This window comes from Rhipicephalus microplus, unplaced genomic scaffold (genome assembly GCF_043290135.1).
Source record: "Rhipicephalus microplus isolate Deutch F79 unplaced genomic scaffold, USDA_Rmic scaffold_65, whole genome shotgun sequence".
Lineage (NCBI taxonomy): Eukaryota > Metazoa > Arthropoda > Arachnida > Ixodida > Ixodidae > Rhipicephalus > Rhipicephalus microplus.
Window position 1 is genome coordinate 365497 of NW_027464638.1, and position 22504 is coordinate 388000.

The 22504-nt window shown below is 43.2% G+C and overlaps 1 protein-coding gene across 1 annotated transcript; it reads right to left on the minus strand.

Moving 5' to 3' along the window:
* Window positions 1-5183: 5183 nt before the first annotated feature.
* On the minus strand, window positions 5184-16970 carry LOC142790028 (nose resistant to fluoxetine protein 6-like). The gene is made up of 4 exons (XM_075885054.1): window positions 16798-16970; window positions 15503-15689; window positions 8885-9027; window positions 5184-5447 (listed from the first exon to the last, which is right to left on the minus strand). The coding sequence occupies exons 1-4, from the start codon at window positions 16846-16848 to the stop codon at window positions 5238-5240; spliced, it is 591 nt and encodes a 196-aa protein (XP_075741169.1). The 5' UTR covers window positions 16849-16970; the 3' UTR covers window positions 5184-5237.
* Between the last annotated feature and the right edge of the window lie 5534 nt (window positions 16971-22504).

The window sequence follows — 22504 nt, forward strand, 5'->3', positions numbered from 1 at the left end:
CAAGCGTATGGACGTTATTGCTCTGTCTGGTTTTAGAGGAAGTTAATAAATCTCGCAAATTTTTGCCTCGTCTGTACACAACACGTAGTGATTCTGGAAACGCTTTTGCAAGGCATTCGTTGTGCATAAGTTTGTTGTGGTGTTTACGGAAAATGGATGCGACGTTAGGTGCCGATGCGTTATGGGTTAAAACCAGGTTAACCTGTGAATTACTTTTAGGATTTTCCTTGGGGATGCAGAGTGCTGTACGGTCTTTTGCGTCGGCGCGCCTTACTGCGTCATCGACTAACTTGGGCGGATATTTCTGTTTAAGAAGTGCGGTGCGTAGCTGGTTACAGTTATTATGAAAGTCAGATTGCTCTGAGTGAATTCGCTTAAAGCGTAAGGCCTGGCTGTAAGGTATGCTGGATTTGCAGTGCCTTTTGTGGCTGCTTTGAAAATGTAAATACCTCTGTCTGTCAGTCGGCTTGCGGTACAGTTTAGTGCTTAATTTTGCATTATCGAGACATACTGTGACATCGAGAAAGTTAATGGTCTCTGGTGAATATGTGTGCGAAAAGGATATGGAAGGGTGAGCATTATTAAAGTCCGAAATAAAAGACTAAAGTTCCTTCTCTCCTTGTGGCCAAATCATGAATATGTCGTCAATAAATCTTTTATAATAAAAAGGTTTTAGCGAACGACTCGACAAGAATATATATATATATATATATATATATATATATATATATATATATATATATATATATATATATATATATATATATATATATATATATATATATATATATATATATATATACTGTCGGACAGAAAAACCATGATCCCCTATCTATGCTGATCCCCTTATAAAAATGATCATTCCACAAATTTTAGACAGAGGTGTGTAAGCCAGTCTACATTAGTTAGGAGCGTGCCGTGTGTATACGAAGCACTCTTTATTGAATTAGCTCACTATTTTTATTAATGGGTAAGCCTCAGATGCCTCATCAAACGCGAAAATTGATGTTGGCGTCCTGCGTCAGCGGCGTCGTCAACAACACGACTGATGCAAATAAATGATCACGTGATGATACCACGAATTGCCAAAACTAGTCTTCATGATATCATTAGGACGTCAGTGGGAGATTACGTGGTGCAATGTGACATGATGACGTCATCCCGGGTGGGCCGATCACGAAGGCAGTGCACAATCAGGTCAGGCGCCAAAATCTCTCTAAGAGTCGCTGGGCAGGATCAATACATCGACTGAGAATAAAGAGGTGGCTTTCGTCATCGAGTTGTTTGAGGGAATGGCACTTCACTGCCACAATGTAAGGTGGTGTAGTATTCAGGTGAAATGGCCTATTACCTTTTACCGCTGAAATCGGTGTATGGTGAGCTTTGTCGCCTAAGACAGATAATACTTTTGAGAATGTCCGCATCAACCTGATATGCAAGAGACCGACTTCAACAGAATTTAATTACATTATACTATTGACAACATGGTTTGAATAAATTATTAGGTCTGTGCGCGGCACTGCTAGTATCTGTGGGCACCAGCGATTTGTTATGAGGAAGCAGGTTCATCTCGTCACGTTCTTGCTTGATTGTTCGTTATTCAATTATTTTTTATCACATCCGCTAGGCATAGTCCAGAGCTCTCTGAACAGTCACTTGAATGGTTCAAACTGGGTGAAAAAGTTGTCCAAGTAACTTCCAACAATGTGCAATGGAAAATTACACAGATATTCATGCATTTTAATTTGATATTTAGCAACGGCACTATTCTTGGCTAAGCTTTTCATATCTGCGGGGTCCAGGGGAACATTTGGTATGCGCGAAAGGAATTGTCTGAATCCTAGGTGATAGTTGGACCAGCAAACAGATATAGGCCATAGAAGCGGCCTTACAGACAACTGTCAGCATCATAAACGCGCATGTACGACAGAAATTAGGTAAATCCTACTATACACAAATTCCACTAAAAGGGACGATTGGCTACAATTATCCCAACAAATCGCGTGCGCGCTACTATAGTCACGTGATACTCTGTATAAAAGGCCGTGACAATACTACCACCTAGGAGCTAAGCGAAGAGTGTTTAATAAAGGGGACTGATGCAATATATACGAGCCCCTTAAGTGAAAGCTTCTTTGTAAACCTCTGTATAACAGTGGTAGGGTCAAGGTGCAATAAAAGCGTACTACCACCTCAAAGCTTCGCTAAGAGTGTTAACATATCTGAAAGACTTTCAAAGTGTACAAATACAAATGTGTTAGCCTGGTGAAGGGTATGCCCCCAGGTTCGCTGTTTCATCGGTGTAGGCAAAGCTCGCAAGTTGTTTTTTTAGGGGCGAAGCTCCTAAGGTCTATATTATAGGGCAGTACCACATCCTTCTGGTGGCGTAGCTAGCCCAGCATACCCACAGACAGACAGACAGACAGACAGACAGACAGACAGACAGACAGACAGACAGACAGACAGACAGACAGACAGACAGACAGACAGACAGACAGACAGACAGACAGACAGACAGACGGACGGACGGACGGACGGACGGACGGACGGACGGATACCTCAACCAAAGGCACACGTGTATGCGAACAGCAGTCTATAAAAACATCGATTAAGTAAGAACATTACAGTTTACGTGGCCGTATCTAAGAGAGGCTTCTTTTTGCGTAACGTAAACAACGATGCAACGCTAATGCACCTCCCTCTCATCTTCTTGGTGCGAAAAACATGTGCCAGTGTCCAATTCTGCAATATTGCCAAATTCTGTAATGGTCATCTTTTAAGCTATATATAGAGAGACCATGGGGCCTTCAGGGACAAGGTGGTGAGTCACACAAAGAGAAATTAGATAATGTGGGAAATAGAGCACAGTCTCTGATAGTGATCTGCGACTGCATGCCTCATATCTAGAATAAGACATTTGTATGGTCACTCAACAGCTTGGAAACGGAGTCGGATGCGCTTGGCGCTAAGATAAAAGCTCTGTGCGCTTTTCCACTGCCACACCACAATTATGTTAGATTTCTTCGGCTTATGTCACCTTCTAACAATCGTGCGCGCTTGATTATAAAGGCCTAAACGAGATTCGTTGCCGAAACACAATGTCGATCGCTTTTCGTGGACACATACTGCTACCTCTTAAAACGAATTAAACGTGTGGATGAAGCAATGGAAATTTACAAGTAAAAGGGGTGATAATATAGTTTCCCGGCACCATTTACTGAATGGCTCTTAACTTACTACAGTTCAAAGGCATCAGCTTACCATTGCCCAATACCTTTCACTGGTAATAGCACTTCACTGCTGCTGGTATGTGAGCATTTGTTCCTTGTTCACAATTTTGCTTTCAGTCATTAGTTTAAAAAATCCTTCGCTGGTGCCACTTGGTGAGAAAGTCCGCCTATCCAATGTCGCAACTGGTGCGCAAGGCAAATAAACATAGAAGCTAGCAGAATCAACACCACCTAGACTAGTAGTCTAGGTGGTGTTGGTACAGTATTCTCAGCTACTTATGTGGAATGAAATTAGACGCTAGCGTAAGGTGTGTATTTGTTTTTTTATAATTTGTATATATTATTGTTTAATGAAAATTCAGAATGTCATTTTGAATAAATGAGATACATAAGTCGAACAAGTGATGGCGGCGAATACGGAAAGCACGAACTTTCGCGTGAAATCTAGTACCAGTACTAGAACTAGTATACTAATTAAAGTTAGCAGCTTGCTCTTTTACTGCCGATGTGGCATGAGACTGTGAAGTGCTGGTGCCAATTCTGCCGTTCCAACCCATAAAGTGGTTTTCGTACTGGCTGTCGTCTCAACGCCAAGTAAGCGGGGAGATCACAGCGTACGAGCCTGTTGCTTATGTTTATTGGTGTAGTACACGTGCCAGCTCTCGGAACTGCGCGCTAATGACGAAAGATCGAAGGTTGCTGCTGGAGTGACTCAGTTTCATTCCCACCGGCACGCGTTCATACTCCCTTTCCCCATGAATGATGGGTGCGCTTCCTCTCTGCTTGAGGAGTCACCGATGGCAGGCTTGGCACGTGGGACGATGTTATCACATGCGCCCTATGTGTCATAGACATGACCGGCTCGTTTCATCTCAGATAGAGCCGCGTTCGTTCCAAATGGTCACGCTTATTAACTATCACGTGAAACAGGTGTCTGAAATGTAAGGCCTGTGGACCTTTAGCTAGCGGGTTGACACAGAAAAATGCTTAGTTGCTTGAAGGAACAGTGCTGGCATTATCTTCTTCGCTAATAGCGATTTGAAGGGCAAGCTATATAAAGACGAGACAGGTATATGTATTTGCTTCATGAGGCACCTCATGCGGTCACCATCACGTGAATGCATGAGGTGCCTGAGTTTAAACATCACCACGTAATGAAAGCCATATTTCAAAATCGATGTTCAGATGTGAAAATAATATCTATATCGCTTACGAATCACCTTGTCCAATCACCTTCAGAAATGTCTAAAGATTGGCATATAGGAAAGGCGTTCTTTCAAATGGCTACATTAAGTGACATTTCGTGAAACTTGCTCCGACCCCCCCCCCTGCCCCCGCTCTCACCATCTTCGCTATCCCAACTCTGTGGAAATGATTTCATGACTGCAGTCCACTAGCTAGGATTACCTTGAGACTTCTGGAGTAGAAGATATGACAGGCAGGGCGATGTTCTCGATTTGAACTTTATACAGAACATGATGGTGATGGCAAAATACACCAAAATGTAGCATAATTGCTATCGGAATAATTGCATTGCTGTTATTATTTCGCAATACATTGAAAAATTGAGTTCTAAAAGCTTAGCTATAAGGCAGTAGGGCCAGCGATTCGTCATTACGATAACGTTTCTTCAAGAGTATAGCACAAACTAGTTTCAACATGCCGTATAGTTAATAACATGTACACAGGGTAGGGGAGGAATATTTTGGCGTCAATTCTTTCTTTTCAAAGCTTACGCGAATTTTGATTTCTAGGACTTCCCTCAGCCTCCGCCTCCTTCTTATTACAGCAGAGACAACAAGGCAAAGGGATCGATAGATGCTCAGCACCACCTGTATTCTCTGTTTCATATTGTTCTCTATAGCCTTCACTCTTTATGTACGTCGAACGTTTCACCCATAACGTCTTCATACAAGAGTTGCCACTTACAGTTTAAAGCACTCGGAGAGGAAGGAGAGAACAAACTTTGTTCAGTTTTAATTTGCGACAATTGAAGACTGTTCGTGTTTACAGGCGAGACTTTTCGTGGTTGTTCTCGATGATCTCTGGCAGGGGAGGCTTCTTCACGGCCGTGGAATTGTTGAGCTCTTTCAAGATCCGATTGTCGAACGAGCGGAAGACCATTCTGTCAAGCGAGTCAATGGGGGACTCGCATGTGATGTTCAGCAGCAACGCGAGCGTCATGCTCAGCACAGAAATGCCAATGAACTCTAATGTCTGGAACGAGAGAGTGAGAATGATGGAACGGTACATATTCACGTGTACCATAATTTAAAGAAACGTCGTTAAAACGAGGCAATGAATGAGGAGAGAAACATATATAGTGTGCCTGTACCGTCAAGTTAAGTAATGTACTTCATACGTTATACGCCCAGCCAACCACAAAACTGGTGAATGCTTATGGTCAACCACCGCCTAAGGCTGGAAATCAATCTTATTAATCACAGCATATCAGTGTGGACACTGCTATGCTTCCCGACGTTACATTGTAGTTTTCTCACGAGGCGCTCATCTGCCACATTGGCCCTCACACTTCTACTTTGATTGGGACTGATAACATTTATACGGATAAACTGCTTTAGAGACATAAGCATAGGCGTGCGCACGGGAGGGGGGGGGGGGGGTAGGGCGTGCAGCTGGCCTACTAGTTTCCTATGAGGAGGGTTATGTGCGAAATAAATCTGTCCCATAGATTGACCCAATGGGTGGGGCAGGGGTGAGACAGGCGTGGCTATGAGCTTTCGCCCTCCTTCCCCCTGATGGGAACTCTACGCACACATATGCACATCAGCACGTAGTCACGGCTGCCGAAGATTGACTGATATGTGGGGTTTAACAGCCCAAAACCTTCATATGAATATAAGAGACGCTGTAGTGGAGGGCTCCGGAAATTTTGATAACCTGGGGTTCTTTCACGCGCACTCAAATCTGAGCACACGGGCCTACAGCATTATCGCCTCCACCAAAAATGCAGCCGCCGCAGCCGGGATTTGATCCCGTGACCTGCGGGTCGGAAGCCGAGTACCTTAGCCACTAGACCACCGCGGCGGGGCACGGCTGCCGAAGAGAACGTCGCATTATATAAGAGATGACAGGCGAATGGCCACACATTTGACGGGTGCGTAAACTTTTGCGGTTAGCCCGCCACGGTGGAGCAGTAGTTATGGTGCTTGGTTGCTGACCCGAAGGTCCCCGGTTTGATCCCGGCCACGGTAGTCGCAATTCAATGAAGCTATAATTATAGAGGCCCGTGTGCTGTGCGGCGACGCGATTCCGGAGCACACGAGGTCTATCATAATCATATCGTAGTTTTGGGACAGAAAAAACTCTAGATATTATTAGCTTTTGCGGTTTCCTACATGTATCAAACCCAATGCAATACTCTACTTCATGGGCCTTCTGGTGATTGACATCGCCATCACCACTTCGTTATGAGTAACGCCTCAATTGCTATTACCAACAGTTACTAACAGTTAGTATTAGAACGTATTAGTAACATATGTTACTAATACGTTCAACATCTATTTTGGATTTTTTTTGTACTTCAGGGGCCGCCAAGCGTTTGGAGTGAGTAGCACAAGAGTATTAAGTTCAACACTTTGTGATCTGACCTGCTACTACTTTTGGCAATACCGCAAAATCTAGCCTGCTTTCACAGTGTAGCTGACACAACCCCTATCTGCACAGTGCGTCTGGATGCCTAAGCTGATTATGCATGTAACTTGTATCACGCCGGTTCTTACATTCATGTTGGCCTAACTTAAATGCCACCTTTAAATCGCCCATAACTTGGTCTTACCCCACACGTTATTGACAACGTCAATGTTAATACTTAATGCCTAATTATGTATTTAACAGAGAGAAATGCTGCAGTTCATATATTCTGCTTATTTTTCAGTGGTCTATGTGGTTGTGCACGTAATCGTACGCTAACCCTATGGTTAGGAAGTCGTTACAGTTGTGAAGCTTAACCGTGATCGCATACAATACTGTGAAACACATATTCTTGTCAGTCTAGTCATTCCTTCTTTCCTTATTTTTAAATTCGAAGGATCTGTCTGCTAATAAAATTTAAGCGTTTCCATTTAGGTATCTATCAAACCGCCTATACGTCTGGGTGCTCTTCTGATCATCTTTTTAACTGGGTGTATACAAAAAGTGTTAAGAGAAGATAAGAGGGTTTAACTAGCCCCGCCGGGGGGGCTAAGGTACCCGGCTGCTGACCCGCAGGTCGCGGCATTGAATTCGGGCTGCTGCCGCCGCATTTTCGTTGGAGGCGAGAATGCTGTAGGCCCGTGTGCTAATATTTGGCAGCACGTTAAAGATACCCAGTTGGTCGAAATTTCCGGAGCCCACCACTACGCCGTCTTTCATAATCATATGGTGGTCTTGGTACGTGAAGCCCCACATATCAATCAAGAGGATTTAACTAGTATGACTGTTTGTTCATGACATGAATCACGGGAAAATCCTGTCGCGTACGCCGTCAAAACCTTCCCTCCAGACATCCGTGGCGCATACTCGTACACTACGGGCAGCAGTATGCGGGTATGTGCCACTTGTGATTCACAGTTCATATCTACCCAGGAATGGCGGTAACAGACATATGCAATTTAAATGCGTGAGCGTCGAGAAAATCCGGCATTGGCAGCGTTGAATGCAAAGAATAAAAATGAAGATCTCCGCAGGAATTGAACCCAAGCAATCTATATGGCAGTCCGGTAGTCTACCACCAAATCATGGCAGGTCTTCGTAACTGCTTTCGAAAAAGACCCCACGCTGGCTAATGTCGGAGAAAGGAAAGGATAGATAGATAGATAGATAGATAGATAGATAGATAGATAGATAGATAGATAGATAGATAGATAGATAGATAGATAGATAGATAGATAGATAGATAGATAGATAGATAGATAGATAGATAGATAGATAGATACTCAAAGAAGATACTTTGGTACTCAAAGAAAAGCTGCGCATTTAAAGAAGAGAGCAGTGATGTGTACTTCAGGGTAGATAAACAGTGGCTTCGCACGTGATGCAAACGGAAATTTCAATAAGCTGTGAAAGTTGAAAGTTCCAGCACTTTAAGTAGAATGACGACTACAGGAGAGAGAAGATAGTGTTGATTCCTGTTTTCGTCTCGTCTTGTACATTGTAGAATTACTGTGTAACGGCCAGTCGGTTCCTAGTAACAACAGCATGCACCGAATCTACCAAACAACCAAAAAGTTTACCACGCAAGTACTCCCAAGCATAGATTTTCCCCATTTCGTGATCATAAGACGTGATTCTCTTTAGCCAGTAATTCTGCATCAACCTTTACTGTTCTTTACCGCCCAAGCAGATGACATCATGAGTTGTTTTAATTCATTTGATATTGCTCGATTCACTTACTATGGTGCATTTTTTTCCTTTTTTAAGGATACATCAAATTTTTATAACGTTCGTTACTACTATTACCAGTACTCTGCAGAAGTGACAGCTGATGAGATAACGTAAACGCGAGACCGAGAAGCATTACATAGAACATACGTTATAACTTGTGCGGCAGTGAAATGAACTTGAATTGGCAATTATCGATCATGCTCGTCTAAGCCCACACACTTGAGTGTATGCTAGCATGCAACCACTAGACATCACTAAATAATACTTGCCTGGAAAAATTCTTCTGCTTGAAGAGGCGTCTTGATGATTCCGATGCGGACTAACAGCAAAGGAAAATGAACTAAATACGTGCCATACACAAGCCGCCCGAGCACTTGGAACACTCTCGAGGACAAGAAGGCATTTAGAGACCCTGTGAAATGACAATGCATTACAATTAGTGAACCACACTGAATCATTCAAGGCACTGCATCCGTCAGTCATAATAATAATAATAATAATAATAATAATAATAATAATAATAATAATAATAATAATAATAATAATAATAATAATAATAATAATAATAATAATAATAATAATAATAATAATGTGTTATTATATTATTATTATTATTATTATTATTATTATTATTATTATTATTATTATTATTATTATTATTATTATTATTATTATTATTATTATTATCGTGACGACGACCACCTCTACTGCCATGGTCATCTTGTTTTATGACCACTTCAGGATGTAGACCTAACCCGGCAGTGTCTAATTGCGCTTTGTACGCTAGCTTGCACTATCTTTATCCTTATCCTACATGATTTCATGATATTACTTTATGTAGGTGCTCCTAAACTACGCTTAGAAGCGACTAACACACCTTTTAGTTCTTCTATGGTGAATGGAATGTCTATTTCTGGTAATCGCGTCTCAGGAACTATCACGGCCCCTATCGGAAAAATTGCCATGGTGGATACTGGAAAACATGGTGGGCGTAGTGGAAATAATAGTGGGCATGGTGGAAATAATAGTGGGCATGGTGGAAATTATGATGGCTATGGTGGGACGTAGTGGAAAATATGGTGGTTATGCCGGGACATACTGGGTGGTATGGTGTACAGATGATGGCTAAAGTGGAAATGATGGTGGAAAGCAGAGGCTAGATAGTGGGCAATAATGGGACACTCTGCCCACCATTGCGATGATGCTGGGAAGCCCTAAGCATATGGTGGGTGGTGCTTATTATGGTGGGCTACATGGTGTACCAAGCTGAGAAACTCTTCCCACCATTGCGATAATGCTGGGAAGCACTAAGCAGATGATGGGTGCTGCTTGTTATGGTGGGCCACATGGTGTACCAAGCTGAGAAGCTCTGCCCACCATCGCGATAATGCTGGGAAGCAGTAAGCAGATGATGGGTGGGCTTATAATTGCGGGTAATTTATATAGTGTACCAAGCTGAGATCTGTGCACGACATGTTCTACCACCATGATTTCCACCAAAGTTAGGCCTACCGACCGAGCCCGTACAATTGTGTTATCCGTGCTTCCGGGTTTCAGAGTACACGATTTCGACGATTAAGTATGACAATACAGCGCAGCCATGGCATCAATTAACCTAAATGAAGCATTTTTCATTGTGTATGGTGTCCGCTCAAGAAGCAACAAACATCGATGCGACGCGATTAAAGCACTTCCAGAGAACGTAATTAAGTGTCTTCTCACCGACAGCCGCCGGTCGCACTCGCCGGCACTTCTCTAGCTTTTGTACGAGAACTCAGACGTGGCACTTCGTATGCTTGGTGAACCAATATGATAGCGTAATGTTTCCGGCACACTGCATTCGTTTTGGCCAAGCCGTTATGTAGTTGTTGCTTTAGCGAAAGAGCTACAGCATTGCGCTGGCGCGACCGCCCTCTACATTGCGCGAAAAGCATCCCAATACTCAATCAAATAAATTAGACGGGCGTATTTATGGAATGAGCCTAGAAGCGTCATAAAGCGTGAGAAGATTTCACCCTTCAGAACGAGCGCGAAACGGATATTAAACTTGGCAGACCCCACCGGTAAACTGTTGCTGCTCCCCAGTCCACTTGGTTTTTTTTTTCTTGAAATTGTGAATTGTAAAATAAAATAGCACTAGTGCCATTAACATAGAGGCAATTGTTACAGGCCGCAGTTGCTTGTGTTTAATAAATGTGCAATCTTTAGTAGCAGGTATAGATCTTGTCTATGTTGTGTACACGACAAACATAACTCAAGTTGAACCGTAAGTTTGTATGCCAACCAAGTATTTAACACTCAATCAACGTCATGTTGGTGTGGCGCAGTGGTTAGCGTCTCCAAATGGGAATCCGCAGGTTGCAGGTTTGATTCTCCGTAGCGCCTTGTTTTTTTTTTTTACGGGGCGGGTGTTTTTATACCGTTTTTATAGAATTCTTTGTTATTTTTTGTGGCAGCTCGTCACGGTGATTCTGACGTCATTTCGCGCTCAAGTGTTGCCGGCACTGCAGCACCCACCATACCCACCATGCGCCATGGTGGGCGTTTTCCACCATTCACCCACTACATTAATCCATTATAATGGTGGGTGGTGGTTTACACCATGCCCACCATTCGTTTTTTTCCGATAGGGGCGTCAATTCTCTCGTTCATAACATCCCCGGCAACTCTCGTGCAAAATTCTTCAGCCACCTCGAGTTCTGTTTTTCCATAATGGAGTGCCAAAACTTTAAAAGTGTGTCATTGTTGCGGAGAGGAGCGAAGACCACGAACTGTTATCCAGATATATGACAGCGGTTTGTGTGGGTCTAGAGATTCGCAGGATTCTTTCAAGCGTTCGCTCTCCAGCTTCTCAATGCTTCATTGAATCTTTTTCTGGAGCCGTCTTGCTTCCCTATGGTCGTAAATTGATCTTGTGCGTCTGTATCATCGTTCAGCGCGCCTTCGTATAGCTCGTAATTGTTCCAGTTCGATGTCGAACTGTGTTATTTTAGACAAAATGATAATTTACATTTGGACGCTTGCATAGCTTCCGCGATGGTATTTTCCAAGCTGCAGGCAGGGCCTTCTTGGAAAGCGTCTTCAACACGCGATGTAAACATCGACCAGTCAGTGCCAATTACAACACCTGATAAAAAAAAATTCAGATACCATCAATCTTCACGTAGGTGGGTATGTATCACTCCCATGAGTCTCAATACCGCAAAACTATTTAGCTTTGTGAGAGAAGCCCCGTGATACCAATGTCAGGTCAAGGCAACTGCCGTACGTGGGACCCCACAGATATGTTAGCACACCATCGTTCATGATGGAAAGGTCATCACCAGGTCCTGATGGTATTACTTGTAGTGCGTTGAGACATCTTGGACAAAAAGCCAGAAGAGAACTTTTAACATGTTTCAACAACTCCTGGCTCTGCGGGAGTGTTCCCCGAGAATGGAAAATAAGTCGATCAATACAACTTCTGAAATCGAGAAAATCACCATTGTACTTGACAGCGTATAGCCCTATTGCCCTCGCAGGCTGCCTCGGAAAAGTGATGGCAAGAATGGTTGTATTTCGTCTCGAGTGGTACTTGGAACGATACACCAACAACCCTTACTGCATTGCAGGCTTCCGTCGAGGCCGCTCCTTCATCGACTGTGTCCTTGACGTATAGACATTCGTTCAGCAAGAAAAAAGTCGCAAGCGTATATCAGTGGCATTCTTTCTTGACGTGAAGGGTGCATATGATAGTGTAGCTCACGATGCCATCCTCACTTCTCTCGCAGCAATGGGCATTGGTGGACGAATGTTTCAATGGATAAAAGAATATGTAACTGGCAGGTTTTTTTTTTGTGTGCAAACAGGTGAGGGTAAAACTACTGAACATTACACCTACTGCGGAGTACCTCAGGGAGGTGATTTAAGCCCCACCTTGTTCAATGTCACCCTCAGTGGCCTGGCGGAATTTCTGCCAAAGTCAGTGTGCCTATCCGTATACGCCGATGATACTTGCCTCTGGAGTGCTGCAGTTACTCGCCCTCAGGTGCATGCACGAATACAGCGGGCAACAACCTTCACAACAGCCTACCTTCAGAAAAAAGGCCTGACTATATCAACTGTGAAGTGCGTATTGATTGCGTTTACACGCAAACCAATGACGCCATAATCTGTTTACATCAATGGGCAGAGTGTCAAGTATGCACGGACGCATAGTTTCCTGAGCATAATAGTCAACAGAAGTCTTTCGTAGAGCCCGCATTGTGCGTACTTGAAGAAGAGACAGCTATCTATTGTGCATATAATGAAATTCATATGCGGGAAAGCAAGAAAACTTCTGTGGCCTCCATGCTACAGCTGTACAGGGCCCTATTTCTGGGTCTATTGCGCTACAGCTGGCCGGTACTGACTAACACTTGCAAATCCACTACTCATTTATTGGAGAGTTTGCAGGGTCAGGCGCTGCATATCTGCCTAGGACTGCCTGATGCGCTTCTACTTATGCCACAATCATGCTTACCAAAGACCATCCGGTCAGGACATATAGAGTTGTAGTTTGCCTCTGAGCACACATTCGACATGCTAGCCGTGTCCCCGACCACCACTTGGCCTTTCTACCTTCCGAAAGACCACATGCTACGTTTTCAGACGTCATAGCCAAGCACCTAAGCAGCATTCCATCAGGATGTACGCCAGCTACGAGAATTGCATGTCCTTTGTGGTCCCTCGACGAGCCGCAAGTACGTCTAGAAATTGCGTGTATCAAAAAGAAAAGCAATCATTCCAGAGTAGCATCGAAGCAAGCAACACTGCTATTATTATATGAGTTGTACTTAGACCGAACGCAGATATACACTGATGGGTCCGTCTCGTCCAGCAGCTCATCAGGTGCCGCTGTAATACCAGCTGCAGCAATCACAATCAAATTTAAGTTGTCGCATATGACTACGTCTACGGCATCAGAGATTGCTGTATAAGAGCTGCTTCACAATATCTCATTCAAGAGCGTCCAGGAAAATGGGTCATATTCTGTGATTCGAAGGCAGCACTTCAGAGTTTCCAGTTTGCCATGCGTAGGAGGAATCATGAACAATTGGTTCATGAAATAAGACATTGCCATCATGAAGCTCTAGCACGAGGGCATGGCATTATATATCAATGGCTGCCTGGACATATCGGTATTACCGAAAATCAATTAGCCGATGATGCAGCCTGCTCAGCCCATGAAGGAACTCTTGTGGTCCCGATTCCTTTATCAAGGACTGATGCAGCAAGACAGCTTCACTTGCTGGCTCGAGATCTTACACGTACGTTCTGGTCGTCTACCAGCTTCCGAAGGTGTCACTTATATGAACTGGATCCTTCGCTCAAGATACAGATACCATCACAACTTTTCCGCTCCGATGCGACACTGTTATGCCGCCTTTGGTTGGGTGTTGCATTCACTAAGGTGTACTCCTTTCGCATTGGTACGGCAGACACCTCTACATGCGACTCCTGCGGAGCTGAAGAGACCATTGAACACGTCCTGTGCAGCTGCGCTTGCTACGACACCAAGCGACGCCAGCTCCGGATGGTTTTGAATCAACTTGACTCTGGACCATTCTGTGTGCAGGAAATTCTGGCACCTTGGGCATCTGCCTCGATTGCGCTGAAAGCGACTAAAGCACTCCTACTTCACTTAAAGACAACAAACCTGGGCGACCGCCTGTGAACTGTGTGTGCTCCCCCGAGTGTGCTCGTGATTGTGTGTAACTTCTTATCTCTCTGCAACCTCTTTTCTCCCCTTCATCCCTTCCCCAGTGCAGGGTAGCAAACCAGATGTGCGTCTGGTTAACCTCCCTGCCTTTTCTTGCATCTTTATTTCTCTCTCTCTCCTAAAGTACGCATTTTTCGTCTTGGCACTAACCAAACTTAATAAACAATGGGTGACATTGTCTAACCATTACCTCACCTGCGCAACAAAACTTTTTCCAATAATCTCAACTAAAATACGGGCTACCAGTGTGTGTGTGGGGCGGAAGGGTGTCTGAAGTCTGAACCCCCTCCTTCTCCTTTGGCTACGGCAGTGATGAAGAGCTAAGGTAGGAGCAGTAGAGGTTAAAAGTTTGCTGCTGTAGATATGTTGTGATATGATGAAGTCACTACCGCAATTTGAGAAAAAATTGCTTTGGCCATGGTTTGAACACATGATGTGTTCAACCGTACGTGTTCTTGTCATAGTGAAGTATGCCGTTTTGGTTGTAAACAATTGTCTTTACGCTAAGATGCAGTTGCACACTATAACGTGTGGTGGATGCCCTAATCTTGATTGATGTTATACCTGCGGTGTTGTGGCACGAATGTACAAGTTGATAAATAAAACTGTCCTCGCTATTCGAACCGGGTCCCTCGTTTTTTCGAAGCTGCTGTTTGTGTAGCACATATTATTTATGATGGTTCATGAAGTGTTCGTGTCATCTTACATTTCTGCCTTCTGTTCACGTAATGTGTAATTACCTTCTTTGTTTACTAGTTTTGGAAGATGGCTTGAATGGTCATGATATGGGCTTAGCTGTTTCAAAATGGTAAGTAGGTAAGAACAATTAAATGACCGATGTTATTGAAGCATACCAATGAAAGAAATGTGGCATAGAAGACGACCAAAAAATGGTGTTGCAAAAATTGCAGCAATAATAATACGTGAGCAAAACGCTTTTCACGGCCACTTTTTGTCAAACAAATCTATTTAAGGAAAGTGTGGCACCCATTTGTGGTGCCACCTACTCTTCTCTTTTTTCATGTTTATCCTTCTCTTAATATCATATCAAAACATCAACACTCCCAAGGAATCGATAAAAGCTACCACTAAAGAGACATCCTCTGTTTCCTACAATTCTGTGGCCATACAGACAATAGTAGCTCACCGCCACGTCCGGTGACGCATGCGTAGTGCAGCCACCAGAAAGGGAGAGACCACACGACACGATGAAGACCGGCGTACAATGCGGTGACCATTTTCGTGGGCATGTGACCTCGATTCCAAGGGGTGGGCACATAGATGACGATCATGCTGAGCACGACTGATGCAAACCACGCACAACCCTGCATGAGCTGCAAGCCGAGCGTGCAGAGAATTTTTAACAAGTATCAGGGAAATGGTCTGGTTTAAGACTATATATTTACTGCTCTTCACTAAACCGATCTATAGTCTGATGAACTAAAAAGAAGCAAGATGAATGGTTGGGAAACAAGAAGTTCTTCCTAAATTTCATCAGCTAGTTAAATGGCTATCTAGGAGATGGTAGCGTCCAAGTTTATGAAATATGTGATGATAAAATAAAGAACTAAATTATGGCGGTGAATATTTGTAATTTTTTTCTAGCAGGTCAGTAGAGTTAAAGAACCACTAATACTATGGCATTGTGGTCAGCTTTTGTTGGCTCTTACTAATTAACTTTCTGCAGTTATGGCAGATTCAAGACTACTTGAAGCCTTTTAGCGGTAATCTCCATAAAATGAATAGTATTCGTCAGACTGTAAGACCCTTTTTGTGTGCAATCATATCCTAACTGGAGACGAGTTACCAGTGAACTTCTATTTCTCTCTTTTCGCATGAGCCCTTCGATGATTAACGTGGCACAAAACTGCCCAAAACACCAATTCATTTTCGTCACTCATTCTGTGTGGAAAACAATTCTTGACAACTGGCAGACCTACCAGTCAACTTCCATTCGCATGCATTGCAAGTAGGCCTACTAACCATTTTCCTATGCCTAAATGGTGAATTTTGCGCTAACATCAGTTTCTTAAGTACCGCATGTACACTTTTGCTTAAAAGTTCATGTGTTAGGTCTAGCTAAATAAGAAATACATTATTCCATACTTATTGGCACCTGCCACAGCTGTATATTTATGCTAAACAAAGCATTGATGTAGTTTATATCAAGTTGACTAACTATATATTTTTTTTAAGTTGATCGACCAAGTTAATCGATGTAGCGGTATTTAACAATGTGTAGTGCTTGCATCATATGTGTCTTGACTCTAGAAAAGCCGCTTTTTCGAGCAATCTTTACCATTGCCTAATGGCGGTAAACTCTCAAGAAAATGTATACTTTATAGGCTTTGAGAAATAACAGCTGATCGAGCTTGTGGCACATTTAGAGTGCCTGAAGTATTTAATATAGTAACACAGCCTGAGGTACACAACAATACCCACCTTCGAAATTTGTGCATTCCTGTAGCGCACAGTAAGGTATCCACAGAACATTCCACTCACGTAGCTAGGAACGTGGGCAAAAGGCTTAAAGTGGATGTATTCAGCTGTATCCAAAACCTTGCTGGATAAGAAGACAGAACAACACAAAGAGCTGTGAACTGAAAGGAATGTAGGAGATTGCCAACGATGCAGTATTCGAAACAAATGCAATCGAAGATTAATGGGTCCGCTTGGTACGTTCCAAAAGCCGAAATAGTCACAAGATCTTATCTCATGTTCATTTTTGATGCTGCAGTAAGTCTTTTTGCCACCTTGTTCATCCCAGCAATAATTAATGAACAAGGAATGCACTACAGATTCCCCACTGGCTTGTAAGCTAAGTGTAAATGTAAACTAATAAACATATTGCAGTTTTAGCATTTAGTCTGTTTACTTTTATTCCCTGCACATATTTCAAAAATCACGTAAGCGTCCTTTTCATCCTCAAAATAAACGTTTTCTCCATTCAATTATTTGTTTAAATAGAAAGTATTGTGTTTGGGCATTCATGCTCCATACACAAGAAAGTAATTACGCACGAAAACAGGAAAATTGGAATTGATACATAAACGAAGTCTGTGAGAAAAAATTCACTGAAGTCTATCGAGGTTCAGAGGACTCCATATTATAAAACTCAACTGAATGTTTTTCGTAGCGGCATATTGCACTCCAACTTATGTTTTGTAAAACGAACGCTCAACGCCCATATGTACTCAGGGTCGCCGACAACGGTCTATTCTGAAGGTCATTATTCGTACGCGGAACGCACAAGAATCATTGTGTGCACTGGTGCGCGAGCAGGTTTGTCATATGGTATTTTTTTGTATTTCGTAGTTATTTGTAGTTAGCAGAAAAACAATAATAATTACCAGATATAAAGATCAAAACTGTCTAATCGGTCCTTTTGCAAACCAATCTACAACTTTCTCATTTAAAGTTTTTGCCCCTCTTCGTTACTTCAAAGTTAGCTAATTAAACAGATGTAATTAAACAATACCTTAGAACAACAAAAATAGCCTAACTTCAGGCGAGGGTCAGCGACATCTCGTCGCGTCACAATTGCGTGTGTTAGCGTATTTTTAAGCTCTGGCTAAAGAGAGCGGGGGCACCCTGTATAAGCTTCGGGCAAACGCGACCAGAGCAAAGTGCATAGGCTATAAGTCGCTTTGATGAATAGAGAGAGCATTTTGTATGAATGAAATGTCTGCGCTTTCAACGTTATGTGTCAACGTGCGAGTGAGCTAGAAAATTGTCAAAATTATATTTATACGCACTTAAGTTGAGGTTGTGGGTTTTTGTTACAGTTACAATTACCACATTATGGCTATTCGTCACAATCTCAGAGAACGTGAGTGAAAGTGGCTACTCCATTATGGCAGAACTTGCATATGTTTTGAGTACATACTATAAATATTACAATAAAAGTTGTTTAGAGACCACACGTTGGTGGTAGGTGATACCGCGCATTGTGTTCATGGAACTCTAATTGATCAATCAGTGAAACGGCAAAAACAAGCAGCGAAATGCATTCATGGTTGCAGTGACTCTTAACGCCAAAATACACGACGCTCTCTGTGCTCCAAAACACGTTCGTATACAAGGAAGAGTTGGCGCAACCAAGATTAAAAGAAAACAGTAATATGCATTTGCCTGCACATCTTCTGTCACTGTTTTATGAATAGTTTGCAGCTCGCCTAAGAGCTCCAGGGCAATGTCCACATTCGCATTTGCGTTGAGATGCTGCCGTTCCGTTGTGTTGCATATCTGGTAAGCTTGGTTTGATTTTGCAACAGATTGTGATCACTCTGAGCCGACTTCTGCGAGTAGCGATGAACGCCAAGAGGCTACCAGTTCAAACTATTGTGAATAACGACGCTTTCGAATTATTGAGAGTTTATTGGGAAGTAGTTTGGAGGAGACTGAGTGAGGCCTTCGTCCTGGAGTGGACGTACAACATGCTGCAGTTGAATATCTTATGGTGATGGTGGTAGTGAGGGATATTATTTTGCGTTCTCTGAGGTCACTTTCAGGGATGACAACATTATAAGAAGCCTACAAGGGCATGGATGAGCTCAGTGGGCTCTGCGAAGCAGGAACGTATAACATGTTGCCTAAATGTGGCAAGGCTTCTGTGAGAATGTGAGCTAAATATTTGGCTCTGAATACATAGGTAATTTAAATCTCGTTTCAAGATCAGCCGAAAATTACCTGCTGTCTTAGCGGAAATGTCATGGAGTACGCAGTGGAGCAAGCGAAAGAGAAGTTGGCTAATTTCATAAACGGCGCGCCAACGGGCCTCGTCGCGTAGCTACTACCGTGGCCGTCCACGGGGTGCCTCTACGAACCGGCACCACACACGTGTGAATTAGAAACAGCGGCTAATAAGGTCAAGTAAAGCAGATATAAAAATATACAGAGGGGTCTTAGTCTCCTTACGACATTTAAGTGCGAAAGTAGCGCGGAGCACGAAGGGACGCGGAGAAAATTGGCATGGCCAGCCAATGCGTGGCGGGTCTGATCACGTCTTGTCGACATTATTGACGTCCATCCGAGTACAACATCTATGTAACGTGAAGTCATCGCTCAGTCATATGACCATGCAACTCAAAATTTTTGCTTGCTCTCGGGACCATGTCATCTTACGTGATCACTTGTGCTAAAATTCTGCCGTAGAAATTTTGAGGTTGGGCTGTCCAAATTTCGGGAGATGCCCGAGTCAGTTTTGAACGTGGATTGACTAAATTTTCTAATTCAGCAGGGTCATATTTTTGGCCTGTGGCCACTCAGGTTCTCGGGATGCGCAGTTCAATTTTGGTTGTCTGCCAACTAGGTTCACAACAGGGGAGAGGGGAGAAATTTCGAAATTAGAGTGAAATTGAGGAATGTGCCTGCTTGGCGTTAAATGTACGAAGTTTGGAAATTTGGCAGTGAGTGTTCCGAGTGTGGACTAACAAAGTTTTGTGATTGGATCAAGGCCGTTTTGAGAGTGGGCTATGTGAATTTTAAATGTCGTGTTTGGTCGTTTCTACCTCACGTTCTTTTCTGTCTTTTGTTGGTTATACGTTAATTTAGTGACTTACTTTCACTTATCGCCAGGACCAGTTTATTTATGCCCTGCGCGTGTTTGATTTTGTACTTAATTAGCTGTGCAAAACACTCTTATTTTCCTGAGGCCACCATATTATCATCATCATCACCATCATCATCATTTATCTAGCTAATTTTAGTCCACTGAAGGACAAAGGCTCTTCTAATGATCTACAATTTACCCTGTATATACTGTGCGAGCTGCTTTCACATTAATATTGGGAACTTGTTAATTTCGTCACTACAACTAACTCTCTGCCTTCCCCGAATGCGTTTCCCACCGCTTGGTAACCATTCTGCTTCTCCTATTGTTTACCGGTTGTCTGTTCTACGCATTACGTGACCAGCACAGGTTCATTTTCTTCGCTATATGTCAGCTAGGATATTTCCAACTCCTGTGTGTTCTTTTACGATTTATACCGTACTCCGATCTCCTAATGTTATGGCTATCATGTTACGTTCGACTTCCTGCTTCGTGATCCTCAACTTTTTCGCTAGTTTTGTTATGCTCGAAGTTTCGGCCCCGTATGTCAGAACTGGCAACATGTGTTGGCCCTATACTTCTAACTTTAGTCAAGTGGTAGACTTCCTGGCATTATTTGGGAGTGGCTGCCGAATGCGTTCCAGGATTCTTTGGTTCATTGCCTTTTCGGGATTTGGCTCTCCTTTTATTGTTATCCTGGGTATACAATATTTGCATGCACTGCAATGTGTGGTTTTCGATCTTTACCTCTTTCTGCTCTATCTCGTGATTCAGCGTTATCTTTGTCTCCGTAATGATCATTTTTAGGCGTATTTTTCTAGTTTTCCGGCATCATTCCTGGATCATTTATTTACCACGAAAGTCTTTTATGCCGGGGCCCACTACGACTCCGCTGACGAATTTCATTTGCGGATATGACGCTGTAAAATATATAATAATAGAGTGCAAAGAAAAAAAACGAGAAGGAAAGATTCTGTCACGTGGCGTCGAACCAGCAACCTCTCGCTTCGCAGCGGGCTGCGCTAACGTTGAGACCCTCTATCCCGTCTACTACCGCTTTTTTAAGTAACGCTAACCATTGTTCCGCCACCACAGCCTAGTTCCGGTTGCGCAGCTTCCAAAAGAAAATTATTGAGCCACTTCCTTTCGCTTTTTCTTTGCATATTGTTTCTGAACTTGTGAAAAAGGAAATATTTTCTTCTTCGTTCCAGAAGTGTTGTCTTGAGTTTCATCCTAAGCTCACGAGGAATGCCTCCTCGCTGTTGCGCACCAGGCTGCCCGACAGGGTAGACAGCCGAGTGGTAGGACAGCATGAATGAGGTGGGCTGGGCGCGTCAGGAGGTGTGAGCTTTCTTCACTTCACCCTATTCAAGTGGTGCATATTTTATGATATAGTATATTCTAAGCACTATACTTATGAGGTGGGTCTATGAACAGGAGAATAAGCAGAAACATTACGGCAGCGCCTCACCTTCTGCTGGTAAAAAAACTGCTTATAAGGGAAAAGGGGAGAATGAGTTGGCGTTACTTAACTTAGCCAGCGAAAAACGCGTGGAGTGGCTTTACACTACACCACGGAGCGAACGTTGTCAAGGGTGCTAACGGCGAGTCACTCAGTACAACATACGCCGCTTGGCAGTCCTCAGAGCTACGAAGCTGTAGCGCGTTTTGTTATCAGTAGCGAGATGGCGCGATGAGTGCGCTCTAAAGGTCATCGCATCCACGAAGCGCCATTTTTTACGGAGCGTGGTCTCTCCTGAGCACGTGCTTATCAGACTAACAATTAGGGAGTGAACGAAGGTCACTTCACTCGCTGCCACGGCCGCGCTTACGAAAAGAGCTCACTTCTGGCACATGACGAAGGAGGAATTGTGATACTTGTTCACGCTTTCCTGTGTATACTTGTATGCTCGTTTTGAGCGTCTTTCTCTTTGAACAGCGCACTTGAAGTGTCGAGCTGCAACAGTTGTACCCAGCGCCCGCTTTGTGTATGCTAATTTCGTGCGTGTTTTCTGCTTGAGGTGCGTGGTGCAAGTTTCGAGCTGCTTGCCGTTATTCACGCGACTTAAAAATTTGTTGCTGTTGCTAAAACAATGCACCATAAATGCTGAACTACCTATGTGTTGACACGTTTCAATTTCGTGTTATACCGACTCTTAAATAGGGGGCGTATCTACGTTTCTTTTTTTCCTTTTATTGATATTGTTACCGAAGCGCACTACATCATCTGCAAATCGTAGGTTGTTGAGTCATTCTTCATTAACTTTGATTCCTGTTTCTTCTCAGTCAAGTGATTTAAACACTTCCTCTAATCACGCAGAGTTCAGCATTGGGGATGCCGTATTTCCTTATCTGATTCCTTTTTGATCGCTATTTTAACGCCTTCGTGTGCAGAAGAAAGGTAGCTGTGGAATCTTTGTAGCAGTCCTCTAAACTATTGACATCTGATTTAAGTACTGCTTGCCCACTTGGTGCTTTTAAAAATGCAGATACCCTTCGGGGCCTGGTCTTTCCTAGCCTATGAAGGCTTTATAAAGAGGCTTGTTGTACTCAGGAGCCTCTTCTATTACATATTGTATCACGATTATGTTGTTCATC